General features: G+C 53.5%; 2 protein-coding genes across 2 annotated transcripts in view; both read left to right on the forward strand.

Annotated features, from left to right (window-relative positions):
- LOC139240268 (solute carrier family 25 member 44-like) overlaps positions 1-24,871 on the forward strand; it is a 150,107-nt gene extending 125,236 nt beyond the window's left edge. Inside the window, exon 3 of the mRNA XM_070868752.1 lies at positions 24,753-24,871. Within this exon, the coding sequence (XP_070724853.1) occupies positions 24,753-24,844 (92 nt within the window). The 3' untranslated portion in view covers positions 24,845-24,871. The remainder of the gene's footprint in view (positions 1-24,752) is intronic.
- The window catches only part of LOC139240127 (dolichyl-diphosphooligosaccharide--protein glycosyltransferase subunit KCP2-like), a 25,356-nt gene continuing 24,477 nt past the window's right edge, over positions 24,849-25,727 (forward strand). Inside the window, exon 1 of the mRNA XM_070868503.1 lies at positions 24,849-24,875. Within this exon, the coding sequence (XP_070724604.1) occupies positions 24,849-24,875 (27 nt within the window). The remainder of the gene's footprint in view (positions 24,876-25,727) is intronic.

The raw sequence follows: 25,727 nt of genomic DNA on the forward strand, positions 1-25,727 counted from the left end.
GGGAGTCCCACAGTAACACATACCAACACCCTCACTACTGGGGAAAGTCCAATCGTAACGCAGGCCAATACCCTCACTACTGGTGATTCCCACAGTAACACAGGCCAACACCTTCATTACTGGGGAGTCCCACAGGAATACAGGCCGACACCCTCCATTCTGCGACAAGTCGCACAGTAACGCAGGCCAACACCCTCACTACTGGGGAGTCCCACAGTAACACCGGCCGACACCCTCACTGCTGGGGAGTCCCACAGTAACACAGGCCAACACACTCACGACTGAGGAAAGTCCCAATGTAACACAGGCCAACAGCCTCACGACTGGGGAAAGTCCCACAACAACACACGCCAACACCCTCACGACTGGGGAAAGTCACATTGTAACACAGGCCAACACCCTCACTACTGGGGAAAGTCCAATAGTTGCACAGGCCAACACCCTCACGACTGGGGAAAGTCCCACAGTAACACAGGCCAAAACCCTCACTACTGGGGAGTCCCACAGTAACACAGGCCAACACCCTCACTACTGGGGAGTCCCACTGTAACACAGGCTAACACCCTCACAACTGCGGAGTCCCACAGTAACACAGGCCAACACCCTCACTACTGGGGAGACCCACAGTAACACCGGCCGACACCCTCACTGCTGGGGAGTCCCACAGTTACACAAGCCAATGCCCTCACTACTGGGGAAAGTCCCACAGTAACACAGGCCACAACCCTCACTACTGGGGAGTCCCACAGTAACACAGGCCAACACCCTCACTACTGGGGAGTCCCACAGTAACACAGGCCAACACCCTCACGACTGGGGAAAGTCCCACAGTAACACAGGCCAACACCCTCACTACTGGGAAATCCCACAGGAATACAGGCCGACACCCTCACTTCTGGGACAAGTCGCACAGTAACGCAGGCCAATACCCTCACTACTGGGGAGTCCCACATTAACACAGGCCAACACCCGCACTACTGGGGAGTCCCACAGTAACACAGGCCAACGCCCTCACTGCTGGGGAAAGTCCAATCGTAACACAGGCCAACACCCTCACTACTGGTGATTCCCACAGTAACACAGGCCAACACCCTCACTACTGGGGAGTCCCACAGTAACACAGGCCAACACCCTCACTACTGGGGAGTCCCACAGTAACACAGGCCAACACCCTCACAAGTCGGGAATCCCACAGTATCACAGGCCAACACCTTCATTACTGGGGAGTCCCACAGGAATACAGGCCGACACCCTCCATTCTGCGACAAGTCGCACAGTAACGCAGGCCAACACCCTCACTACTGGGGAGTCCCACAGTAACACCGGCCGACACCCTCACTGCTGGGGAGTCCCACAGTAACACAAGCCAACGCCCTCACTACTGGGGAAAGTCCCACAGTAACACAGGCCACGACCCTCAATACTGGGGAGTCCCACAGTAACATAGGCCAACACCCTCATTACTGGGGAGTCCCACAGTAACACAGGCCAACACCCTCACGACTGGGGAAAGTCCCACAGTAACACAGGCCAACACCCTCACGACTGGGGAGTCCCACAGGAATACAGGCCGACACCCTCACTTCTGGGAAAAGTCCCACAGTAACGCAGGCCAACACCTTCACTACTGGGGAGTCCCACAGTAACACAGGCCAACACCCTCACTACTGGGGAGTCCCACAGTAACACAGGCCAACACCCTCACTACTGGGGAAAGTCCAATCGTAACACAGGCCAACACCCTCACTTCTGGGCAAAGTCCCATAGTTACACAGGCCAACACCCTCACTACTGGTGAGTCCCACAGTAACACAGGCCAACACCCTCACTACTGGGGAGTCCCACAGTAACACAGGCCAACACCCTCACGACTGGGGAAAGTCCCACAGTAACACAGGCCAACACCCTCACTACTGGGGAAAGTCCAATCGTAACACAGGCCAACACCCTCACTTCTGGGCAAAGTCCCATAGTTACACAGGCCAACACCCTCACTACTGGTGATTCCCACAGTAACACAGGCCAATACCCTCACGACTGGGGAGTCCCACAGTAACACAGGCCAACACCCTCACTACTGGGGAGTCCCACAGTAACACAGGCCAACACCCTCACAACTAGGGAATCCCACAGTATCACAGGCCAACACCTTCATTACTGGGGAGTCCCACAGGAATACAGGCCGACACCCTCCATTCTGCGACAAGTCACACAGTAACGCAGGCCAACACCCTCACTACTGGGGAGTCCCACAGTAACACCGGCCGACACCCTCACTGCTGGCGAGTCCCACAGTAACACAAGCCAACGCCCTCACTACTGGGGAAAGTCCCACAGTAACACAGGCCACGACCCTCAATACTGGGGAGTCCCACAGTAACATAGGCGAACACCCTCATTACTGGGGAGTCCCACAGTAACACAGGCCAACACCCTCACGACTGGGGAAAGACCCACAGTAACACAGGCCAACACCCTCACGACTGGGGAGTCCCACAGGAATACAGGCCGACACCCTCACTTCTGGGAAAAGTCCCACAGTAACGCAGGCCAACACCTTCAATACTGGGGAGTCCCATAGTTACACAGGCCAACACCCTCACTACTGGTGAGTCCCACAGTAACACAGGCCAACACCCTCACTACTGGTGAGTCCAACAGTAACACAGGCCAACACCCTCACTACTGGGGAGTCCCACAGTAACACAGGCCAACACCCTCACAACTAGGGAGTCCCACAGTAACACAGGCCAACACCCTCACAACTAGGGAATCCCACAGTAACACAGGCCAACACCATCACTACTGGGGAGTCCCACAGTAACACAGGCCAACACCCTCACTACTGGGGAGTCCCACAGTAACACAGGCCAACACCCTCACTACTGGAGAAAGTCCCACAGTAACACAGGCCAACACCCTCATGACTGGGGAAAGTCCAATCGTAACACAGGCCAACACCCTCACTTCTGGGCAAAGTCCCATAGTTACACAGGCCAACACCCTCACTACTGGTGAGTCCCACAGTAACACAGGCCAACACTCTCACTACTGGGGAGTCCCACAGTAACACAGGCCAACACCTTCACTACTGGGGAAAGTCCCACAGTAACACAGGCCAACACCCTCACGACTGGGGAAAGTCCCACAGTAACACAGGCCAACACCCTCACTACTGGGGAAAGTCCCACAGTAACACAGGCCAACACCCTCACGACTGGGGAAATTCCCACAGTAACACAGTCCAACACCCTCACGACTGGGGAAAGTCCCATTGTAACACAGGCCAACACCCTCACGACTGGGGAAATTCCCATTGTATCACAGGCCAACACCCTCACTACTGGGGAGTCCCACAGTAACACAGGCCAACACCCTCACTACTGGGGAGTCCCACAGTAACACAGGCCAACACACTCACGACTGAGGAAAGTCCCAATGTAACACAGGCCAACACCCTCACGACTGGGGAAAGTCCCACAACAACACACGCCAACACCCTCACGACTGGGGAAAGTCACATTGTAACACAGGCCAACACCCTCACTACTGGGGAAAGTCCAATAGTTACACAGGCCAACACCCTCACGACTGGTGAAAGTCCCACAGTAACACAGGCCAACACCCTCACTACTGGGGAGTCCCACAGTAACACAGGCCAACACCCTCACTACTGGGGAGTCCCACAGTAACACAGGCCAACACCCTCACTACTGGGGAGTAACACAGGCCAACACCCTTACGACTGCAGAGTCCCACTGTAACACACGCCAACACCCTCACTACTAGGGTAAGTCCCACAGTAACATAGGCCAACACACTCACTACGGGGAAAGTCCCACAGTAACACAGGCCAACACCTTCACGACTGGGGAAAGTCCCACCGTAACACAGGCCAACACCCTCAATCCTGGGTAGTCCCAGTGTAACACAGGCCAACACCCTCACAACTAGGGAGTCCCACAGGAACACAAGCCAATGCCCTCACTACTGGGGAAAGTCCCACAGTGACACAGGCCACAACCCTCACTACTGGGGAGTCCCACAGTAACACAGGCCAACACCCTCACTTCTGGGACAAGTCGCACAGTAACGCAGGCCAATACCCTCACTACTGGGGAGTCCCACAGTAACACAGGCCAACACCCTCACTACTGGGGAAAGTCCAATCGTAACACAGGCCAACACCCTCACTTCTGGGCAAAGTCCCATAGTTACACAGGCCAACACCCTCACTACTGGTGATTCCCACAGTAACACAGGCCAACACCCTCACTACTGGGGAGTCCCACAGTAACACAGGCCAACACCATCACTACTGGTGATTCCCACAGTAACACAGGCCAACACCCTCACAACTAGGGAATCCCACAGTAACACAGGCCAACACCATCACTACTGGGGAGTCCCACAGTAACACAGGCCAAAACCCTCACTACTGGGGAGTCCCACAGTAACACAGGCCAACACCCTCACTACTGGAGAAAGTCCCACAGTAAAACAGGGCAACACCCTCATGACTGGGGAAAGTCCAATCGTAACACAGGCCAACACCCTCACTTCTGGGGAAATTCCCATTGTATCACAGGCCAACACCCTCACTACTGGGGAGTCCCACAGTAACACAGGCCAACACCCTCACTACTGGGGAGTCCCACAGTAACACAGGCCAACACACTCACGACTGAGGAAAGTCCCAATGTAACACAGGCCAACACCCTCACGACTGGGGAAAGTCCCACAACAACACACGCCAACACCCTCACGACTGGGGAAAGTCACATTGTAACACAGGCCAACACCCTCACTACTGGGGAAAGTCACATTGTAACACAGGCCAACACCCTCACTACTGGGGAAAGTCACATTGTAACACAGGCCAACACCCTCACTACTGGGGAGTCCCACAGTAACACAGGCCAACACCCTCACTACTGGGGAAAGTCCCACAGTAACACAGGCCAACACCTTCACGACTGGGGAAAGTCCCACTATAACACAGGCCAACACCCTCACAACTAGGGAGTCCCACAGTAACACCGGCCGACACCCTCACTGCTGGGGAGTCCCACAGTAACACAAGCCAATGCCCTCACTACTGGGAAAGTCCCACAGTAACACAGGCCACAACCCTCACTACTGGGGAGTCCCACAGTAACACAGGCCAACACCCTCACTTCTGGGACAAGTCGCACAGTAACGCAGGCCAATACCCTCACTACTGGGGAGTCCCACAGTAACACAGGCCAACACCCTCACTACTGGGGAGTCCCACAGGAACACAGGCCAACACCCTCACTACTGGGGAAAGTCCAATCGTAACACAGGCCAACACCCTCACTTCTGGGCAAAGTCCCATAGTTACACAGGCCAACACCCTCACTACTGGTGATTCCCACAGTAGCACAGGCCAACACCTTCACTACTGGAGAGTCCCACAGTAACACAGGCCAACACCCTCACTACTGGGGAGTCCCACAGTAACACAGGCCAACACCCTCACAACTAGGGAATCCCACAGTAACACAGGCCAACACCTTCACTACTGGGGAGTCCCACAGTAACACAGGCCAACACCCTCACTGCTGGGGAGTCCCACAGTAACACAGGCCAACACCCTCACTACTGGGGAGTCCCACAGTAACACAGGCCAACACCCTCACGACTGGGGAAAGTCCCACAGTAACACAGGCCAACACCCTCACTACTGGGCAGTCCCACAGGAATACAGGCCGACACCCTCACTTCTGGGACAAGTCGCACAGTAACGCAGGCCAACACCCTCACAACTGGGGAGTCCCACAGTAACACAGGCCAACACCCTCACTACTGGGGAGTCCCACAGTAACACAGGCCAACACCCTCACTACTGGGGAAAGTCCCACAGTAACACAATCCAACACCCTCACGACTGGGGAAAGTCCCATTGTAACACAGGCCAACACCCTCACGACTGGGGATCCCACAGTAACACAGGCCAACACCCTCACGACTGGGGAAATTCCCATTGTAACACAGGCCAACACCCTCACGACTGGGGAAAGTCCCACAGTAACACAGGCCAACACCCTCACTACTGGGGAAAGTCCCACAGTAACACAAGCCAACACCCTCACGACTGGGGAAATTCCCACAGTAACACAGTCCAACACCCTCACGACTGGGGAAAGTCCCATTGTAACACAGGCCAACACCCTCACTACTGGGGAGTCCCACAGTAACACAGGCCAACACCCTCACGACTGCAGAGTCCCACTGTAACACACGCCAACACCCTCACTACTAGGATAAGTCCCACAGTAACATAGGCCAACACCCTCACTACTGGGGAAAGTCCCACAGTAACACAGGCCAACACCTTCACGACTGGGGAAAGTCCCACTATAACACAGGCCAACACCCTCACAACTAGGGAGTCCCACAGTAACACCGGCCGACACCCTCACTGCTGGGGAGTCCCACAGTAACACAAGCCAATGCCCTCACTACTGGGAAAGTCCCACAGTAACACAGGCCACAACCCTCACTACTGGGGAGTCCCACAGTAACAGAGGCCAACACCCTCACTTCTGGGACAAGTCGCACAGTAACGCAGGCCAATACCCTCACTACTGGGGAGTCCCACAGTAACACAGGCCAACACCCTCACTACTGGGGAGTCCCACAGGAACACAGGCCAACACCCTCACTACTGGGGAAAGTCCAATCGTAACACAGGCCAACACCCTCACTTCTGGGCAAAGTCCCATAGTTACACAGGCCAACACCCTCACTACTGGTGATTCCCACAGTAGCACAGGCCAACACCTTCACTACTGGAGAGTCCCACAGTAACACAGGCCAACACCCTCACTACTGGGGAGTCCCACAGTAACACAGGCCAACACCCTCACAACTAGGGAATCCCACAGTAACACAGGCCAACACCTTCACTACTGGGGAGTCCCATAGTAACACAGGCCAACACCCTCACTGCTGGGGAGTCCCACAGTAACACAGGCCAACACCCTCACTACTGGGGAGTCCCACAGTAACACAGGCCAACACCCTCACGACTGGGGAAAGTCCCACAGTAACACCGGCCAACACCCTCACTACTGGGCAGTCCCACAGGAATACAGGCCGACACCCTCACTTCTGGGACAAGTCGCACAGTAACGCAGGCCAACACCCTCACAACTGGGGAGTCCCACAGTAACACAGGCCAACACCCTCACTACTGGGGAGTCCCACAGTAACACAGGCCAACACCCTCACTACTGGGGAAAGTCCCACAGTAACACAATCCAACACCCTCACGACTGGGGAAAGTCCCATTGTAACACAGGCCAACACCCTCACGACTGGGGATCCCACAGTAACACAGGCCAACACCCTCACGACTGGGGAAATTCCCATTGTAACACAGGCCAACACCCTCACGACTGGGGAAAGTCCCACAGTAACACAGGCCAACACCCTCACTACTGGGGAAAGTCCCACAGTAACACAGGCCAACACCCTCACGACTGGGGAAATTCCCACAGTAACACAGTCCAACACCCTCACGACTGGGGAAAGTCCCATTGTAACACAGGCCAACACCCTCACGACTGGGGAAATTCCCATTGTATCACAGGCCAACACCCTCACTACTGGGGAGTCCCACAGTAACACAGGCCAACACCCTCACTACTGGGGAGTCCCACAGTAACACAGGCCAACACACTCACGACTGAGGAAAGTCCCAATGTAACACAGGCCAACACCCTCACGACTGGGGAAAGTCCCACAACAACACACGCCAACACCCTCACGACTGGGGAAAGTCACATTGTAACACAGGCCAACACCCTCACTACTGGGGAAAGTCCAATAGTTACACAGGCCAACACCCTCACGACTGGTGAAAGTCCCACAGTAACACAGGCCAACACCCTCACTACTGGGGAGTCCCACAGTAACACAGGCCAACACCCTCACTACTGGGGAGTCCCACAGTAACACAGGCCAACACCCTCACTACTGGGGAGTAACACAGGCCAACACCCTTATGACTGCAGAGTCCCACTGTAACACACGCCAACACCCTCACTACTAGGGTAAGTCCCACAGTAACATAGGCCAACACACTCACTACGGGGAAAGTCCCACAGTAACACAGGCCAACACCTTCACGACTGGGGAAAGTCCCACCGTAACACAGGCCAACACCCTCAATCCTGGGTAGTCCCAGTGTAACACAGGCCAACACCCTCACAACTAGGGAGTCCCACAGGAACACAAGCCAATGCCCTCACTACTGGGGAAAGTCCCACAGTAACACAGGCCACAACCCTCACTACTGGGGAGTCCCACAGTAACACAGGCCAACACCCTCACTTCTGGGACAAGTCGCACAGTAACGCAGGCCAATACCCTCACTACTGGGGAGTCCCACAGTAACACAGGCCAACACCCTCACTACTGGGGAAAGTCCAATCGTAACACAGGCCAACACCCTCACTTCTGGGCAAAGTCCCATAGTTACACAGGCCAACACCCTCACTACTAGGGTAAGTCCCACAGTAACATAGGCCAACACACTCACTACGGGGAAAGTCCCACAGTAACACAGGCCAACACCTTCACGACTGGGGAAAGTTCCACCGTAACACAGGCCAACACCCTCAATCCTGGGTAGTCCCAGTGTAACACAGGCCAACACCCTCACAACTAGGGAGTCCCACAGGAACACAAGCCAATGCCCTCACTACTGGGGAAAGTCCCACAGTAACACAGGCCACAACCCTCACTACTGGGGAGTCCCACAGTAACACAGGCCAACACCCTCACTTCTGGGACAAGTCGCACAGTAACGCAGGCCAATACCCTCACTACTGGGGAGTCCCACAGTAACACAGGCCAACACCCTCACTACTGGGGAAAGTCCAATCGTAACACAGGCCAACACCCTCACTTCTGGGCAAAGTCCCATAGTTACACAGGCCAACACCCTCACTACTGGTGATTCCCACAGTAACACAGGCCAACACCCTCACTACTGGGGAGTCCCACAGTAACACAGGCCAACACCCTCACTACTGGTGATTCCCACAGTAACACAGGCCAACACCCTCACAACTAGGGAATCCCACAGTAACACAGGCCAACACCATCACTACTGGGGAGTCCCACAGTAACACAGGCCAAAACCCTCACAACTGGGGAGTCCCACAGTAACACAGGCCAACACCCTCACTACTGGAGAAAGTCCCACAGCCCAACACCCTCACGACCGGCGAAAGTCCCACAGTAAAACAGGCCAACACCCTCATGACTGGGGAAAGTCCAATCGTAACACAGGCCAACACCCTCACTTCTGGGGAAATTCCCATTGTATCACAGGCCAACACCCTCACTACTGGGGAGTCCCACAGTAACACAGGCCAACACCCTCACTACTGGGGAGTCCCACAGTAACACAGGCCAACACACTCACGACTGAGGAAAGTCCCAATGTAACACAGGCCAACACCCTCACGACTGGGGAAAGTCCCACAACAACACACGCCAACACCCTCACGACTGGGGAAAGTCACATTGTAACACAGGCCAACACCCTCACTACTGGGGAAAGTCCAATAGTTACACAGGCCAACACCCTCACGACTGGGGAGACCCACAGTAACACAGGCCAACACCCTCACTACTGGGGAGTCCCACAGTAACACAGGCCAACACCCTCACGACTGCAGAGTCCCACTGTAACACACGCCAACACCCTCACTACTAGGATAAGTCCCACAGTAACACAGGCCAACACCCTCACAACTGGTGATTCCCACAGTAACACAGGCCAACACCCTCACAACTAGGGAATCCCACAGTAACACAGGCCTACACCATCACTACTGGGGAGTCCCACAGTAACACAGGCCAAAACCCTCACTACTGGGGAGTCCCACAGTAACACAGGCCAACACCCTCACTACTGGAGAAAGTCCCACAGTAACACAGCCCAACACCCTCACGACCGGCGAAAGTCCCACAGTAAAACAGGCCAACACCCTCATGACTGGGGAAAGTCCAATCGTAACACAGGCCAACACCCTCACTTCTGGGGAAATTCCCATTGTATCACAGGCCAACACCCTCACTACTGGGGAGTCCCACAGTAACACAGGCCAACACCCTCACTACTGGGGAGTCCCACAGTAACACAGGCCAACACACTCACGACTGAGGAAAGTCCCAATGTAACACAGGCCAACACCCTCACGACTGGGGAAAGTCCCACAACAACACACGCCAACACCCTCACGACTGGGGAAAGTCACATTGTAACACAGGCCAACACCCTCACTACTGGGGAAAGTCCAATAGTTACACAGGCCAACACCCTCACGACTGGGGAGACCCACAGTAACACAGGCCAACACCCTCACTACTGGGGAGTCCCACAGTAACACAGGCCAACACCCTCACGACTGCAGAGTCCCACTGTAACACACGCCAACACCCTCACTACTAGGATAAGTCCCACAGTAACATAGGCCAACACCCTCACTACTGGGGAAAGTCCCACAGTAACACAGGCCAACACCTTCACGACTGGGGAAAGTCCCACTGTAACACAGGCCAACACCCTCACAACTAGGGAGTCCCACAGTAACACCGGCCGACACCCTCACTGCTGGGGAGTCCCACAGTAACACAAGCCAATGCCCTCGCTACTGGGAAAGTCCCACAGTAACACAGGCCACAACCCTCACTACTGGGGAGTCCCACAGTAACACAGACCAACACCCTCACTTCTGGGACAAGTCGCACAGTAACGCAGGCCAATACCCTCACTACTGGGGAGTCCCACAGTAACACAGGCCAACACCCTCACTACTGGGGAGTCCCACAGGAACACAGGCCAACACCCTCACTACTGGGGAAAGTCCAATCGTAACACAGGCCAACACCCTCACTTCTGGGCAAAGTCCCATAGTTACACAGGCCAACACCCTCACTACTGGTGATTCCCACAGTAGCACAGGCCAACACCTTCACTACTGGAGAGTCCCACAGTAACACAGGCCAACACCCTCACTACTGGGGAGTCCCACAGTAACACAGGCCAACACCCTCACAACTAGGGAATCCCACAGTAACACAGGCCAACACCTTCACTACTGGGGAGTCCCACAGTAACACAGGCCAACACCCTCACTGCTGGGGAGTCCCACAGTAACACAGGCCAACACCCTCACTACTGGGGAGTCCCACAGTAACACAGGCCAACACCCTCACGACTGGGGAAAGTCCCACAGTAACACAGGCCAACACCCTCACTACTGGGTAGTCCCACAGGAATACAGGCCGACACCCTCACTTCTGGGACAAGTCGCATAGTAACGCAGGCCAACACCCTCACAACTGGGGAGTCCCACAGTAACACAGGCCAACACCCTCACTACTGGGGAGTCCCACAGTAACACAGGCCAACACCCTCACTACTGGGGAAAGTCCCACAGTAACACAATCCAACACCCTCACGACTGGGGAAAGTCCCATTGTAACACAGGCCAACACCCTCACGACTGGGGAAAGTCCAATCGTAACACAGGCCAACACCCTCACTTCTGGGCAAAGTCCCATAGTTACACAGGCCAACACCCTCACTACTGGTGATTCCCACAGTAACACAGGCCAACACCCTCACTACTGGGGAGTCCCACAGTAACACAGGCCAACACCCTCACTACTGGGGAGTCCCACAGGAACACAGGCCAACACCCTCACAAGTAGGGAATCCCACAGTATCACAGGCCAACACCTTCATTACTGGGGAGTCCCACAGGAATACAGGCCGACACCCTCCATTCTGCGACAAGTCGCACAGTAACGCAGGCCAACACCCTCACTACTGGGGAGTCCCACAGTAACACCGGCCGACACCCTCACTGCTGGGGAGTCCCACAGTAACACAAGCCAACGCCCTCACTACTGGGGAAAGTCCCACAGTAACACAGGCCACGACCCTCAATACTGGGGAGTCCCACAGTAACACAGGCCAACACCCTCATTACTGGGGAGTCCCACAGTAACACAGGCCAACACCCTCACTACTGGGGAGTCCCACAGTAACACAGGCCACGACCCTCAATACTGGGGAGTCCCACAGCAACATAGGCCACAACCCTCATTACTGGGGAGTCCCACAGTAACACAGGCCAACACCCTCACGACTGGGGAAAGTCCCACAGTAACACAGGCCAACACCCTCACGACTGGGGAGTCCCACAGGAATACAGGCCGACACCCTCACTTCTGGGAAAAGTCCCACAGTAACGCAGGCCAACACCTTCACTACTGGGGAGTCCCACAGTAACACAGGCCAACACCCTCACTACTGGGGAGTCCCACAGTAACACAGGCCAACACCCTCACTACTGGGGAAAGTCCAATCGTAACACAGGCCAACACCCTCACTTCTGGGCAAAGTCCCATAGTTACACAGGCCAACACCCTCACTACTGGTGAGTCCCACAGTAACACAGGCCAACACTCTCACTACTGGGGAGTCCCACAGTAACACAGGCCAACACCTTCACTACTGGGGAAAGCCTCACAGTAACACAGGCCAACACCCTCACTACTGGGGAAAGTCCCACAGTAACACAAGCCAACACCCTCACGACTGGGGAAATTCCCACAGTAACACAGTCCAACACCCTCACGACTGGGGAAAGTCCCATTGTAACACAGGCCAACACCCTCACGACTGGGGAAATTCCCATTGTATCACAGGCCAACACCCTCACTAGTGGGGAGTCCCACAGTAACACAGGCCAACACCCTCACTACTGGGGAGTCCCACAGTAACACAGGCCAACACACTCACGACTGAGGAAAGTCCCAATGTAACACAGGCCAACACCCTCACGACTGGGGAAAGTCCCACAACAACACACGCCAACACCCTCACGACTGGGGAAAGTCACATTGTAACACAGGCCAACACCCTCACTACCGGGGCAAGTCCAATAGTTACACAGGCCAACACCCTCACGACTGGTGAAAGTCCCACAGTAACACAGGCCAACACCCTCACTACTGGGGAGTCCCACAGTAACACAGGCCAACACCCTCACTACTGGGGAGTCCCACAGTAACACAGGCCAACACCCTCACTACTGGGGAGTCCCACTGTAACACAGGCCAACACCCTCACAACTGCGGAGTCCCACAGTAACACAGGCCAACACCCTCACTACTGGGGAGACCGACAGTAACACAGGCCAACACCCTCACTACTGGGGAGTCCCACAGTAACACAGGCCAACACCCTCACGACTGCAGAGTCCCACTGTAACACACGCCAACACCCTCACTACTAGGGTAAGTCCCATAGTAACATAGGCCAACACCCTCACTACTGGGGAAAGTCCCACAGTAACACAGGCCAACACCTTCACGACTCGGGAAAGTCCCACCGTAACACAGGCCAACACCCTCAATCCTGGGTAGTCCCACTGTAACACAGGCCAACACCCACACAACTAGGGAGTCCCACAGTAACACCGGCCGACACCCTCACTGCTGGGGAAAGTCCCACAGTAACACAAGCCACAACCCTCACTACTGGGGAGTCCCACAGTAACACAGGCCAACACCCTCACTTCTGGGACAAGTCGCACAGTAACGCAGGCCAATACCCTCACTACTGGGGAGTCCCACAGTAACACAGGCCAACACCCTCACTACTGGGGAATCCCACAGTAACACAGGCCAACACCCTCACTACTGGGGAAAGTCCAATCGTAACACAGGCCAACACCCTCACTTCTGGGCAAAGTCCCATAGTTACACAGGCCAACACCCTCACTACTGGGGAGTCCCACAGTAACACAGGCCAATACCCTCACTACTGGGGAGTCCCACAGTAACACAGGCCAACACCCTCACAACTAGGGAATCCCACAGTAACACAGGCCAACACCCTCACTACTGGGGAGTCCCACAGTAACACAGGCCAACACCCTCACTCCTGGGAAAAGTCCAATCGTAACACAGGCCAACACCCTCACTACTGGGGAGTCCCACAGTAACACAGGCCAACACCCTCACAACTGGGGAGTCCCACAGTAACACACGCCAACTCCCTCACTACTAGGGAAAGTCCCACATTAACTCAGGCCAATGCTTTCACTACTGGGGAAAGTCCCACAGTAACACAGGCCAACACCCTCACGACTGGGGAAATTCCCACAGTAACACAGGCCAACACCCTCACGACTGGGGAAAGTCCCATTGTAACACAGGCCAACACCCTCACTACTGGGGAAAGTCCCATAGTTACACAGGCCAACACCCTCACAACTGGGGAAATTCCCACAGTAACACAGGCCAACACCCTGACTACTGGGGAGTCCCACAGTAACACAGGCCAACTCCCTCACGACTGGGGAGTCCCACAGTAACACAGGCCAACACCCTCACTACTGGGGAGTCCCACAGTAACACAGGCCACAACCATCACTGCTGGCGAAAGTCCCACAGCAACACAGGCCAACACCTTCACTACTGGGGAGTCGCACAGTAACACAGGCCAACACCCTCACTACTGGGGAGTCCCACAGTAACACACGCCAACACCCTCACTACTGGGAATAGTCCCACAGTTACACAGGCCAACTCCCTCACTACTGGGGAAAGTCTCACAGTAACACAGGCCAACACCCTCAGGACTGGGGAGTCCAACAGTGACACAGGCCACAACCCTCACTACTGGGGAGTCCCACAGTAACACAGGCCAACACCCTCATTACTGGGGAGTCCCACAGCAACACAGGCCAACACCCTCACTACTGGGGAAAGTCCCATAATTACACAGGCCAACACCCTCACTACTGGTGAGTCCCACAGTAACACAGGCCAACACCCTCACTACTGGGGAGTCCCACAGTAACACAGGCCAACACCCTCACGACTGGGGAAATTCCCACAGTAACACAGTCCAACACCCTCACGACTGGGGAAAGTCCCATTGTAACACAGGCCAACACCCTCACGACTGGGGATCCCACAGTAACACAGGCCAACACCCTCACGACTGGGGAAAGTCCCATTGTAACACAGGCCAACACCCTCACGACTGGGGAAAGTCCCACAGTAACACAGGCCAACACCCTCACGACTGGGGAAAGTCCCACAGTAACACAGGTCACAACCCTCACTACTGGGGAGTCCCACAGTAACACAGGTCAACACCCTCACTACTGGTGAGTCCCACAGTAACACAGGCCAACACCCTCACTACTGGGGAGTCCCACAGTAACACAGGCCAACACCCTCACGACTGGGGAAATTCCCATTGTAACACAGGCCAACACCCTCACCACTGGGGAGTCCCACAGTAACACAGGCCAACACCCTCACTACTGAGGAAAGTCCCAATGTAACACAGGCCAACACCCTCACGACTGGGGAAAGTCCCAGAACAACACACGCCAACACCCTCACTACTGGGGAAAGTCCAATAGTTACACAGGCCAACACCCTCACGACTGGGGAAAGTCCCGCAGTCCCACAGGCCAAAACCCTCTCTACTGGGGAGTCCCACAGTAACACAGGCCAACACCGTCACTACTGGGGAATGTCCCACAGTAACACAGGCCAACACCCTCACTACTGGGGAGTCCCACAGTAACACAGGCCAACACTCTTACTACTGGGGAAAGTCCCACAGTAACACAGGCCAACACCCACACGACTGGGGAAAGTCCCACAGTAACACAGGCTAACACCCTCACTACTGGGGAAAGTCCCACAGTAACACAGGCCAACACCCTCACGAGTGTAGAGTCCCACAGTAACACAGGCCAACACCCTCACTACTGGGGAGTCCCAAAGTAACACAGGCCAACACCCTCACTACTGGGGAGTCCCACAGTAACACAGGCCACAACCATCACTGCTGGCGAAAGTCCCACAGCAACACAGGCCAACACCTTCACTACTGGGGAGTCGCACAGTAACACAGGCCAACACCCTCACTACTGGGGAGTCCCATAGTAACACAGGCCAACACCCTCACTACTGGGGAGTCCCACAGTAACACAGGCCAACACCCTCACGACTGGGGAAAGTCCCACAGTAACACAGGCCAACACCCTCACTACTGGGGAGTCCCACAGTAACACAGACCAACACCCTCACTACTGAAGAAAGTCCCACAGTAACACAGGCCAACACCCTCACTACTGGGGAAAGTCCCACATTAACACAGGCCAACACCCTCACTACTGGGGAGTCCCACAGTAACACAGGCCAACATCCTCACGACTGAGGAAAGTCCCCCTGTGCTCGCTGCCCCGTGTCCTAACTCGCACCGAGTCCCGCTCACCCATCACCCCCTGTGCTCGCTGCCCCGTGTCCTAACTCGCACCGAGTCCCGCTCACCTATCACCCCCTGTGCTCGCTGCCCCGTGTCCTAAGTCGCACCCAGTCCCGCTTACCCATCACCCTGTGCTCTCTGCCTCGTGTCCTAACTCGCACCGAGTCCCGCTCACCCATCACCCCCTGTGCTCGTTGCCCCGTGTCCTAACTCGCACCCAGTCCCGCTCACCCATCACCCTGTGCTCGCTGACCTACATTGGGTCCCGGTCCAGCAACGCCTCTCATGCTAAGGAAGAACAGGATACTATTTTACTTCACTGGTGTAATTGGTAAAGAAATCCCTGAATAGGTTATGCATATTGAAATCCATTACAACAACAACAGTGTCTTTTATGTGGAAAAACATCAAGGTTATTTTTCAAACAAAAATAGGCATCGGGTCTAAAAAAATTCTCATCGTTATTTACAAATCCATTCATGGCTTTTGTGCCCTCCCTATCTCTGTAATCTCCTGCAGCCCCTACACCGCTCCCTATCTTTGTAACCTCCTCCAGCCCTTTACCTCTCCAAATCTCTGTAACCTCCTCCAGCCCCGACACCCCTCCCTATCTCTGTAACCTCCTCCAGCCCCTACACCCCTCCCTATCTCTGTAACCTCCTCCAGCCCCACAACCCCCCGAGATCTCTGCACTCCTCTAATTCTGCCCTCCTGAGCATCCCTGATTATAATCGTTCCACCATCGGTGGCCATGCCTTCAGCTGCCTGGGCCCCAAGCTCTGGAACTCCCTCCCTTAAACCTCTCCGCCACTCTCTCCTCCATCAAGACGCTCCTTAAATCCCACCTCTTTGGCCCAACCTTTGGTCACCTGTCCCTAATTTCCCCTTATACGGCTCATTTTTTAAATCTCATGATACTCCTGAGAAACACCTTGGGGCATTTGGCGATATAAATAGAAAGTGTTGTTGAGAGGGTCCCAGATTTACACATCCCAGCAACTGGCCAAGGCTTGTTGTTTCGCACCTCCCAAAGTCGAGACCTCTGCCGTCGAGAAGGAAAAGGGCAGCAACTCATGGACCACCTCCACCTCCCAGTCACACACACCATCCCGACTGGGAAATATATCGGCTGTTCCTTCATCGTCGCTGGGTCACAATCCTGCAACTCCCTCCCTAACAGCATTGTGGGAGCACCTTCACAACACGGACTGCAGCGGATCAAGAAGGAGCTCACCACCACCTTCTCAAGGGGCAATGAGGGATGGGCAATAAATGCCGACCTTTCCAGTGACGCCCACGTCCCAGGAAACAATACAAAAACACATTTACTGCTCAGGAGATATGTCAGAGTCTGTCACTGTATAACACTGGGATACAGTACTGGTGGGTACAGGTCTGTCACTGTTTTAAACTGGGGTACAGTACTGATGGGTACAGGTCTGTCATTGTATAACACTGGGGTACAGTACTGGTGGGTACAGGTCTGTCACTGTATAACACTGGGTTACAGTACTGGTGGGTACAGGTCTGTCACTTTATAACACTGGGATACAGTACTGGTGGATACAGGTCTGTCACTATAACACTGGGATACAGCACTGGTGGGTACAGGTCTGTCACTGTATAACACTGGGGTACAGTACTGGTGGGTTCAGGTCTGTCACTGTTTTAAACTGGGGTTCAGTACTGATGGGTACAGGTCTGTCACTGTATAACACTGGGGTACAGTACTGATGGGTACAGGTCTGTCACTGTACAACACTGGGGTACAGTACTGGTGGGTTCAGGTCTGTCACTGTATAACACTGGGGTACAGTACTGGTGGGTACAGGTCTGTCAATGTATAACAATGGGGTACAGTACTGGTGGGTACAGATCTGTCACTGTATAACACTGGGGTACAGTGCTGGTGGGTACAGGTCTGTCACTGTATAACACTGGGGTACAGTACTGGTGGGTACACATCTGTCACTACAACACTGGGGTACAGTACTGGTGGGTACAGGTCTGTCACTGTATAACACTGGGATACAGTACTGGTGGGTACAGGTCTGTCACTGTATAACACTGGGATACAGTACTGGTGGGTACAGGTCTGTCACTGTATAACACTGGGGTACAGTACTGGTGGGTACAGGTCTGTCACTGTATAACACTGGGGTACAGTACTGGTGGGTACAGGTCTGTCACTGTATAACACTGGGGTACAGTACTGGTGGGTACAGGTCTGTCACTGTATAACACTGGGGTACAGTACTGGTGGGTACAGGTCTGTCACTATAACACTGGGGTACAGTACTGGTGGGTGCAGGTCTGTCACTGTATAACACTGGGGTACAGTACTGGTGGGTACACGTCTGTCACTGTATAACACTGTGGTACAGTACTGGTGGGTACAGGTCTATCACTGTAACACTGGGGTACAGTACTGGTGCGTACAGGTCTGTCACTGTATAACACTGTGGTACAGTACTGGTGGGTACAGGTCTGTCACTGTACAACACTGGGGTGCAGTACTGGTGGGTACAGGTCTGTCACTGTATACCACTGGGGGACAGTACTGGTGGGTGCAGCTCTGTCACTGTATAACACTGGGGTACAGTACTGGTGGGTACAGGTCGGTCACTGTATAACACGGGTACAGTACTGGTGGGTACAGGCCTATCACTGTATAACACTGGGATACAGTACTGGTGGGTACAGGTCTGTCACTGTATAACACTGGGGTACAGTACTGGTGGGTACATGTCTGTCACTGTATAACACTGGGGTACAGTACTTGTGGGTACAGGTCTGTCACTGTTTAACACTGGGGTACAGTACTGGTGGGTACAGGTCTGTCACTATAACACTGGGTACATTACTGGTGGGCACAGGTATGTCACTGTATAACACTGGGGTACAGTGCTGGTGGGTACAGGTCTGTCACTGTATAACACTGGGGTACAGTACAGGTGGGTACAGGTCTGTCACTGTATAACACGGGTACAGTACTGGTGGGTACAGTTCTGTCACTGTACAACAAACACTGGGGTACAGTACTGGTGGGTACAGGTCTGACACTATAACACTGGGTACAGTACTGGTGGGTACATGTCTGTCACTGTACAACACTGGGATACAGTCCTGGTGGGTACAGGTCTGTCACTGTATCACACTGGCGTACAGTACTGGTGGGTACGGGTCTGTCACTGTATAACACTGAGGTACAGTGCTGGTGGGTACAGGTCAGCCACTGTATGACAAACACTGGGGTGCAGTACTGGTGGGTACAGGTCTGTCACTGTATACCACTGGGGGACAGCACTGGTGGGTGCAGCTCTGTCACTGTAACACTGGGATACAGTACTGGTGGGTACAGGTCTGTCACTGTATAACACTGGTATACAGTACTGGTGGGTACAGGTCTGTCACTGTATAACACTGGGGTACACTACTGGTGGGTACAGGTCTGTCACTGTATAACACTTGGGTACAGTACTGGTGGGTACAGGTCTATCACTGTATAACACGGTTACAGTACTGGTGGGTACAGGTCTGTCACTGTAACACTGGGATACAGTACTGGTGGGTACAGGTTTGTCACTGTATAACACTTTGGTACAGTACTGGTGGGTACAGGTCTGTCACTGTAACACTGGGATACAGTACTGGTGGGTACAGGTCTGTCACTGTATAACACTGGTATACAGTACTGGTGGGTACAGGTCTGTCACTGTAACACTGGGATACAGTACTGGTGGGTACAGGTTTGTCACTGTATAACACTTTGGTACAGTACTGGTGGGTACAGGTCTGTCACTGTAACACTGGGATACAGTACTGGTGGGTACAGGTCTGTCACTGTATAACACTGGGGTACAGTACTGGTGGGTACAGGTCTGTCACTGTATAACACTGTGGTACAGTACTGGTGGGTACAGGTCTGTCACTGTATAACACTGGGATACAGTACTGGTGGGTACAGGTCTGTCACTGTATAACACTGGGGTACAGTACTGGTGGGTACAGGTCTGTCACTGTATAACACTGGGGGACATTACTGGTGGGTGCAGCTCTGTCACTGGCTAACACTGGGGTACAGTACTGGTTGGTACAGGTCGGTCACTGTATAACACTGGGGTACAGTACTGGTGGGTACAGGGCTATCACTGTATAACACTGGAATACAGTACTGGTGGGTACAGATCTGTCACTGTATAACACTGGGGTACAGTACTGGTGGGTACAGGTCTGTCACTGTGTAACACTGGGGTACAGTACTGGTGGGTACAGGTCTGTCACAGTATACCACTGGGGTACAGTACTGGTGGGTACAGGTCTGTCACTGTATAACACTGGGGTACAGTACTGGTGGGTACAGGTCTGTCACTGTATAACACTGGGGTACAGTACTGGTGGGTACAGGTCTGTCACTGTATAACACTGGGGTACAGTACTGGTGGGTACAGGTCTGTCACTGTATAACACTGGGTACAGTACTGGTGGGCACAGGTATGTCACTGTAAAACTGGGGTACAGTGCTGGTGGGTACAGGTCTGTCACTGTATAACAGTGGGGTACAGTACTGGTGGGTACAGGTCTGACATGAAAACACTGGGTACAGTACTGGTGGGTACAGGTCTGTCACTGTATAACACTGGGGTACAGTACTGGTGGGTACAGTTTGTCACTGTATAAGACTGGGATACAGTGCTGGTAGGTACAGGTCTGTCACTGTACAACACTGGGTACAGTACTGGTGGGCACAGGTATGTCACTGTATAACACTGGGGTACAGTGCTGGTGGGTACAGGTCTGTCACTGTATAACAGTGGGGTACAGTACTGGTGGGTACAGGTCTGACATGAAAACACTGGGTACAGTACTGGTGGGTACAGGTCAGCCACTGTATAACACTGGGGTACAGTACTGGTGGGTACAGGTCTATCACTGTATAACACTGGGGTACAGTACTGGTAGGTACAGGTCTGTCACTGTACAACACTGGGTACAGTACTGGAGGGTACAGGTCTGTCACTGTATAACTGAGGTACAGTGCTGGTGGGTACAGGTCAGCCACTGTATAACACTGGGGTACAGTATTGGTGGGTACAGGTCTGTCACTGTATAACAAACACTGGGGTGCAGTACTGGTGGGTACAGGTCTGTCACTTATACCACTGGGGGACAGTACTGGGTGGGTACAGGTCTGTCACTGTATAACACTGGTATACAGTACTGGTGGGTACAGATCTGTCACTTTATAACACTGGGGTACAGTACTGGTGGGTACAGGCCGGTCACTGTATAACACTGGGGTACAGTACTGGTGGGTACAGGTTTGTTACTGAATAACTGGGTACAGTACTGGTGGGGACAGTTCTGTCACTGCACAACACTGGGGTACAGTACTGGTGGGTACAGGTCGGTCACTGTATAACACTGGGATACAGTACTGGTGGGTACAGGTCTGTCACTGTATAACACTGGGGTACTGTACTGGTGGGGACAGGTCTGTCACTGTATAACACTGGGGTACAGTACTGGTGGTTACAGGTCTATCACTGTATAATACTGGGATACAGTACTGGTGGGTACAGGTCTGTCACTGTATAACACTGGGGTACAGTACTGGTGGGTACAGGTCTGTCACTGTATAACACTGGGGTACAGTACTGGTGGGTACAGGTCTGTCACTGTATAACACGGGTACAGTACTGGTGGGTACAGGTCTGTCACTGTACAACAAACACTGGGGTACAGTACTGGTGGGTACAGGTCTGACATGAAAACACTGGGTACAGTACTGGTGGGTACAGGTCTGACATGAAAACACTGTGTACAGTACTGGTGGGTATAGGTCTGTCACTGTATAAGACTGGGATACAGTACTGGTGGGTACAGGTCTGTCACTGTATAACACTGGGGTACAGTACTGGTGGGTACAGGTCTGTCACTAGAACACTGGGGTACAGTACTGGTGGGTACAGGTCTGTCACTGTACAACATTGGGGTACAGTACTGGTCGGTACGGGTCTGTCACTGTATAACACGGGTACAGTACTGGTGGGTACAGGTCTGTCACTGTACAACAAACACTGGGGTACAGTACTGGTGGGTACAGGTCTGACATGAAAACACTGGGTACAGTGCTGGTGGGTACAGGTCAGCCACTGTATAACACTGGGGTACAGTATTGGTGGGTACAGGTCTATCACTGTATAACACTGGGGTACAGTACTGGTGGGTACAGGTCTGTCACTGTACAACACTAGGTACAGTACTGGTGGGGACAGGTCTGTCACTGTATAAGAAACACTGGGGTGCAGTACTGGTGGGTACAGGTCTGTCACTGTATACCACTGGGGGACAGTACTGGTGGGTACACGTCGGTCACTGTTTAACACTGGGGTACAGTACTGGTGGGTGCAGCTCTGTCCCTGTATAAGACTGGTATACAGTACTGGTGGGTACAGGTCTGTCACTGTAGAACACTGGGGTACAGTACTGGTGGGTACAGGTCTGTCACTGTATAACATTGGGGTACAGTACTGGTCGGTACAGGTCTGTCACTGTATAATACTGGGGTACAGTGCTGGTGGGTACAGGTCTGTCACTGTATAACACTGGGATACAGTACTGGTGGGTACAGGTCTGTTGCTGTATAACACTGGGGTACAGTACTGGTGGGTACAGGTCTGTCACTGTATAACACTGGGGTACAGTACTGGTGGGTACAGGTCTGTCGCTGTATAACACCGGGTACAGTACTGGTGGGTACAGGTCTGTCACTGTGTAACACTGGTATACAGTACTGGTGGGTACAGGTCTGTCAATGTATAACACTGGGGTTCAGTACTGGTGGGTACAGGTCTGTTACTGTATAACACTGGTATACAGTACTGGTGGGTACAGGTCTATCACTGTATAACACTGGGGCACAGTACTGGAGGGTATAGGTCTGTCACTGAAAAACATTGGGGCACAGTACTGGTGGGTACAGGTCAGCCACTGTATAACACTGGGGTACAGTACTGGTGGGTACAGGTCTGTCACTGTATAATACTGGGGTACAGTACTGGTGGGTACAGGTCTGTCACTGTATAATACTGGGGTACAGTACTGGTGGGTACAGGTCTGTCACTGTATAACACTGGGGTACAGTACTGGTGGGTACAGGTCTGTCACTGTATAACACTGGGTCTAGTACAGGTGGGTACAGGTCTGTCACTGTATAACAAACACAGGGGTGCAGTACTGGTGGGTACAGGTCTGTCACTGTATACCACTGGGGGACAGTACTGGTGGGTGCAGCTCTGTCACTGTTTAAGACTGGTATACAGTACTGGTAGTTCCAGGTCTGTCACTGTATAACACTGGGGTACAGTACTGGTGGGTACAGTCGGTCACTGTATAACATTGGGGTACAGTACTGGTGGGTACAGGTCTGTCACTGTATAACACTGGGGTACAGTACTGGTGGGTACAGGTCTGTTACTGTATAACACTGGGGTACAGTACTGGTGGGTGAAGGTCTGTCACTGTATAACATTGGGATACAGGTCTGTCACTGTATAATACTGGGGTACAGTACTGGTGGGTATAGGTCTGTCGCTGTATAACACTGGGGTACAGTACTGGTGGGTACAGGTCTGTCACTGTATAACACTGGGATACAGTACTGGTGGGTACAGGTCTGTCACTATTACACTGGGTTACAGTACTGGTGGGTACAGGTCTGTCACTGTATAACACTGGGGTACAGTACAGGTGGGTACAGGTCTGTCACTGTATAAGACTGGTATACAGTACTGGGGGATACAGGTCTGTCACTGTATAACACTGGTATGCAGTACTGGTGGGTACAGATCTGTCACTTTATAACACTGGGGTGCAGTACTGGTGGGTACAGGTCTGTCACTGTATAACACTGGGGTACAATACTGGTGGGTACAGGTCTATCACTGTATAACGCTGGGGTACAGTACTGGTGGGTACAGGTCTGTCACTGAATAACTGGGTACAGTACTGGTGGGGACAGGTCTGTCACTGTATAACACTGGGGTACAGTACTGGTGGGTACAGGTCTGTCACTATAACACTGGGGTACAGTACTGGTGGGTACAGGTCTGTCACTATAACACTGGGGTACAGTACTGGTGGGTACAGGTCTGTCACTATAACACTGGGGTACAATACTGGTGGGTACAGGTCTGTCACTGTATAACACTGGGGTACAGTACTGGTGAGTACAGGTCTGTCACTGTATAACACTGGGGTACAGTACTGGTGAGTACAGGTCTGTCACTGTATAACACTGGGGTACAATATGAATATTGGTGTATTTCGGGGGCTGGTGAACTCGCTGCAGCTCTGCGGTTGATGAATTGCTGAATCTTTGTGTCTTATGCCTGCAGAGCAGCTGTCCTATATCACCCCCAGTGTCTGTCCCCACCTGCTGGTCCAGGCCGTGGCTGGCCCACTCGCTGCTGCCACTTCCTCCACCCTCACTAACCCCATGGACGTGATCCGGGCTCGAGTACAGGTAAAGTGGTGTGTGCACTTACCGCTACCCAGCACCCGATCTCTGTGTCTGTGTCTGTGTGTGTTTTTGTGTCTCTGTGTCTGTGTGTGGGTCTCTGAGTGTGTGGGCCTCTATGTGTGTGTCTGTGTGTGGGCCTCTGTGTGTGTGTGTGTTTGTGTTTGTGTCTCTGTGTCTGTGTGTGGGCCTCTGTGTCTGTGTCTGTGTGTGTGTGTGGGTTTCTGTCTGCGTGTGTTTCTGTCTGCATGTGTCTCTCTGCGCGTCTCTCTGCTCTGCATGTCTCTGCTCTGCGTGTCTCTGCGTGTCTCTGCGTGTCTCTCTGCGTCTCTCTCTGCGTCTCTCTCTCTCTCTCTCTCTCTGCGTCTCTCTCTCTGCGTCTCTCTCTCTGCGTCTCTCTCTCTCTCTCTCTCTCTGCGTCTCTCTCTCTGCGTCTCTCTCTGCGTCTCTCTGCGTCTCTCTCTCTGCGCCTCGCTCTGCGTCTCTCTCTCTGCGTCTCTCTCTGCGTCTCTCTCTGCGTCTCTCTCTGCGCCTCTGTCTGCGTCTCTCTCTCTCTCTCTGCGTCTCTCTCTGCGTCTCTCTCTGCGTCTCTCTCTGCGTCTCTCTCTGCGTCTCTCTGCGTCTCTCTCTGCGTCTCTCTCTGCGTCTCTCTCTCTCTCTGCGTCTCTCTCTGCGTCTCTCTGCGTCGCGCTCTGCGTCTCTCTCTGCTTCTCTCTCTCTCTCTCTCTCTCTCTCTGCGTCTCTCTCTCTGCGCCTCTCTCTGCGTCCCTCTCTCTGCGTCTCTCTCTGCGTCTCTCTCTCTGCGTCTCTCTCTCTGCGTCTCTCTCTCTCTCTCCGCGTCTCTCTCTGCGTCTCTCT

Source organism: Pristiophorus japonicus, chromosome 30 (genome assembly GCF_044704955.1).
Source record: "Pristiophorus japonicus isolate sPriJap1 chromosome 30, sPriJap1.hap1, whole genome shotgun sequence".
Classification (NCBI taxonomy): domain Eukaryota; kingdom Metazoa; phylum Chordata; class Chondrichthyes; family Pristiophoridae; genus Pristiophorus; species Pristiophorus japonicus.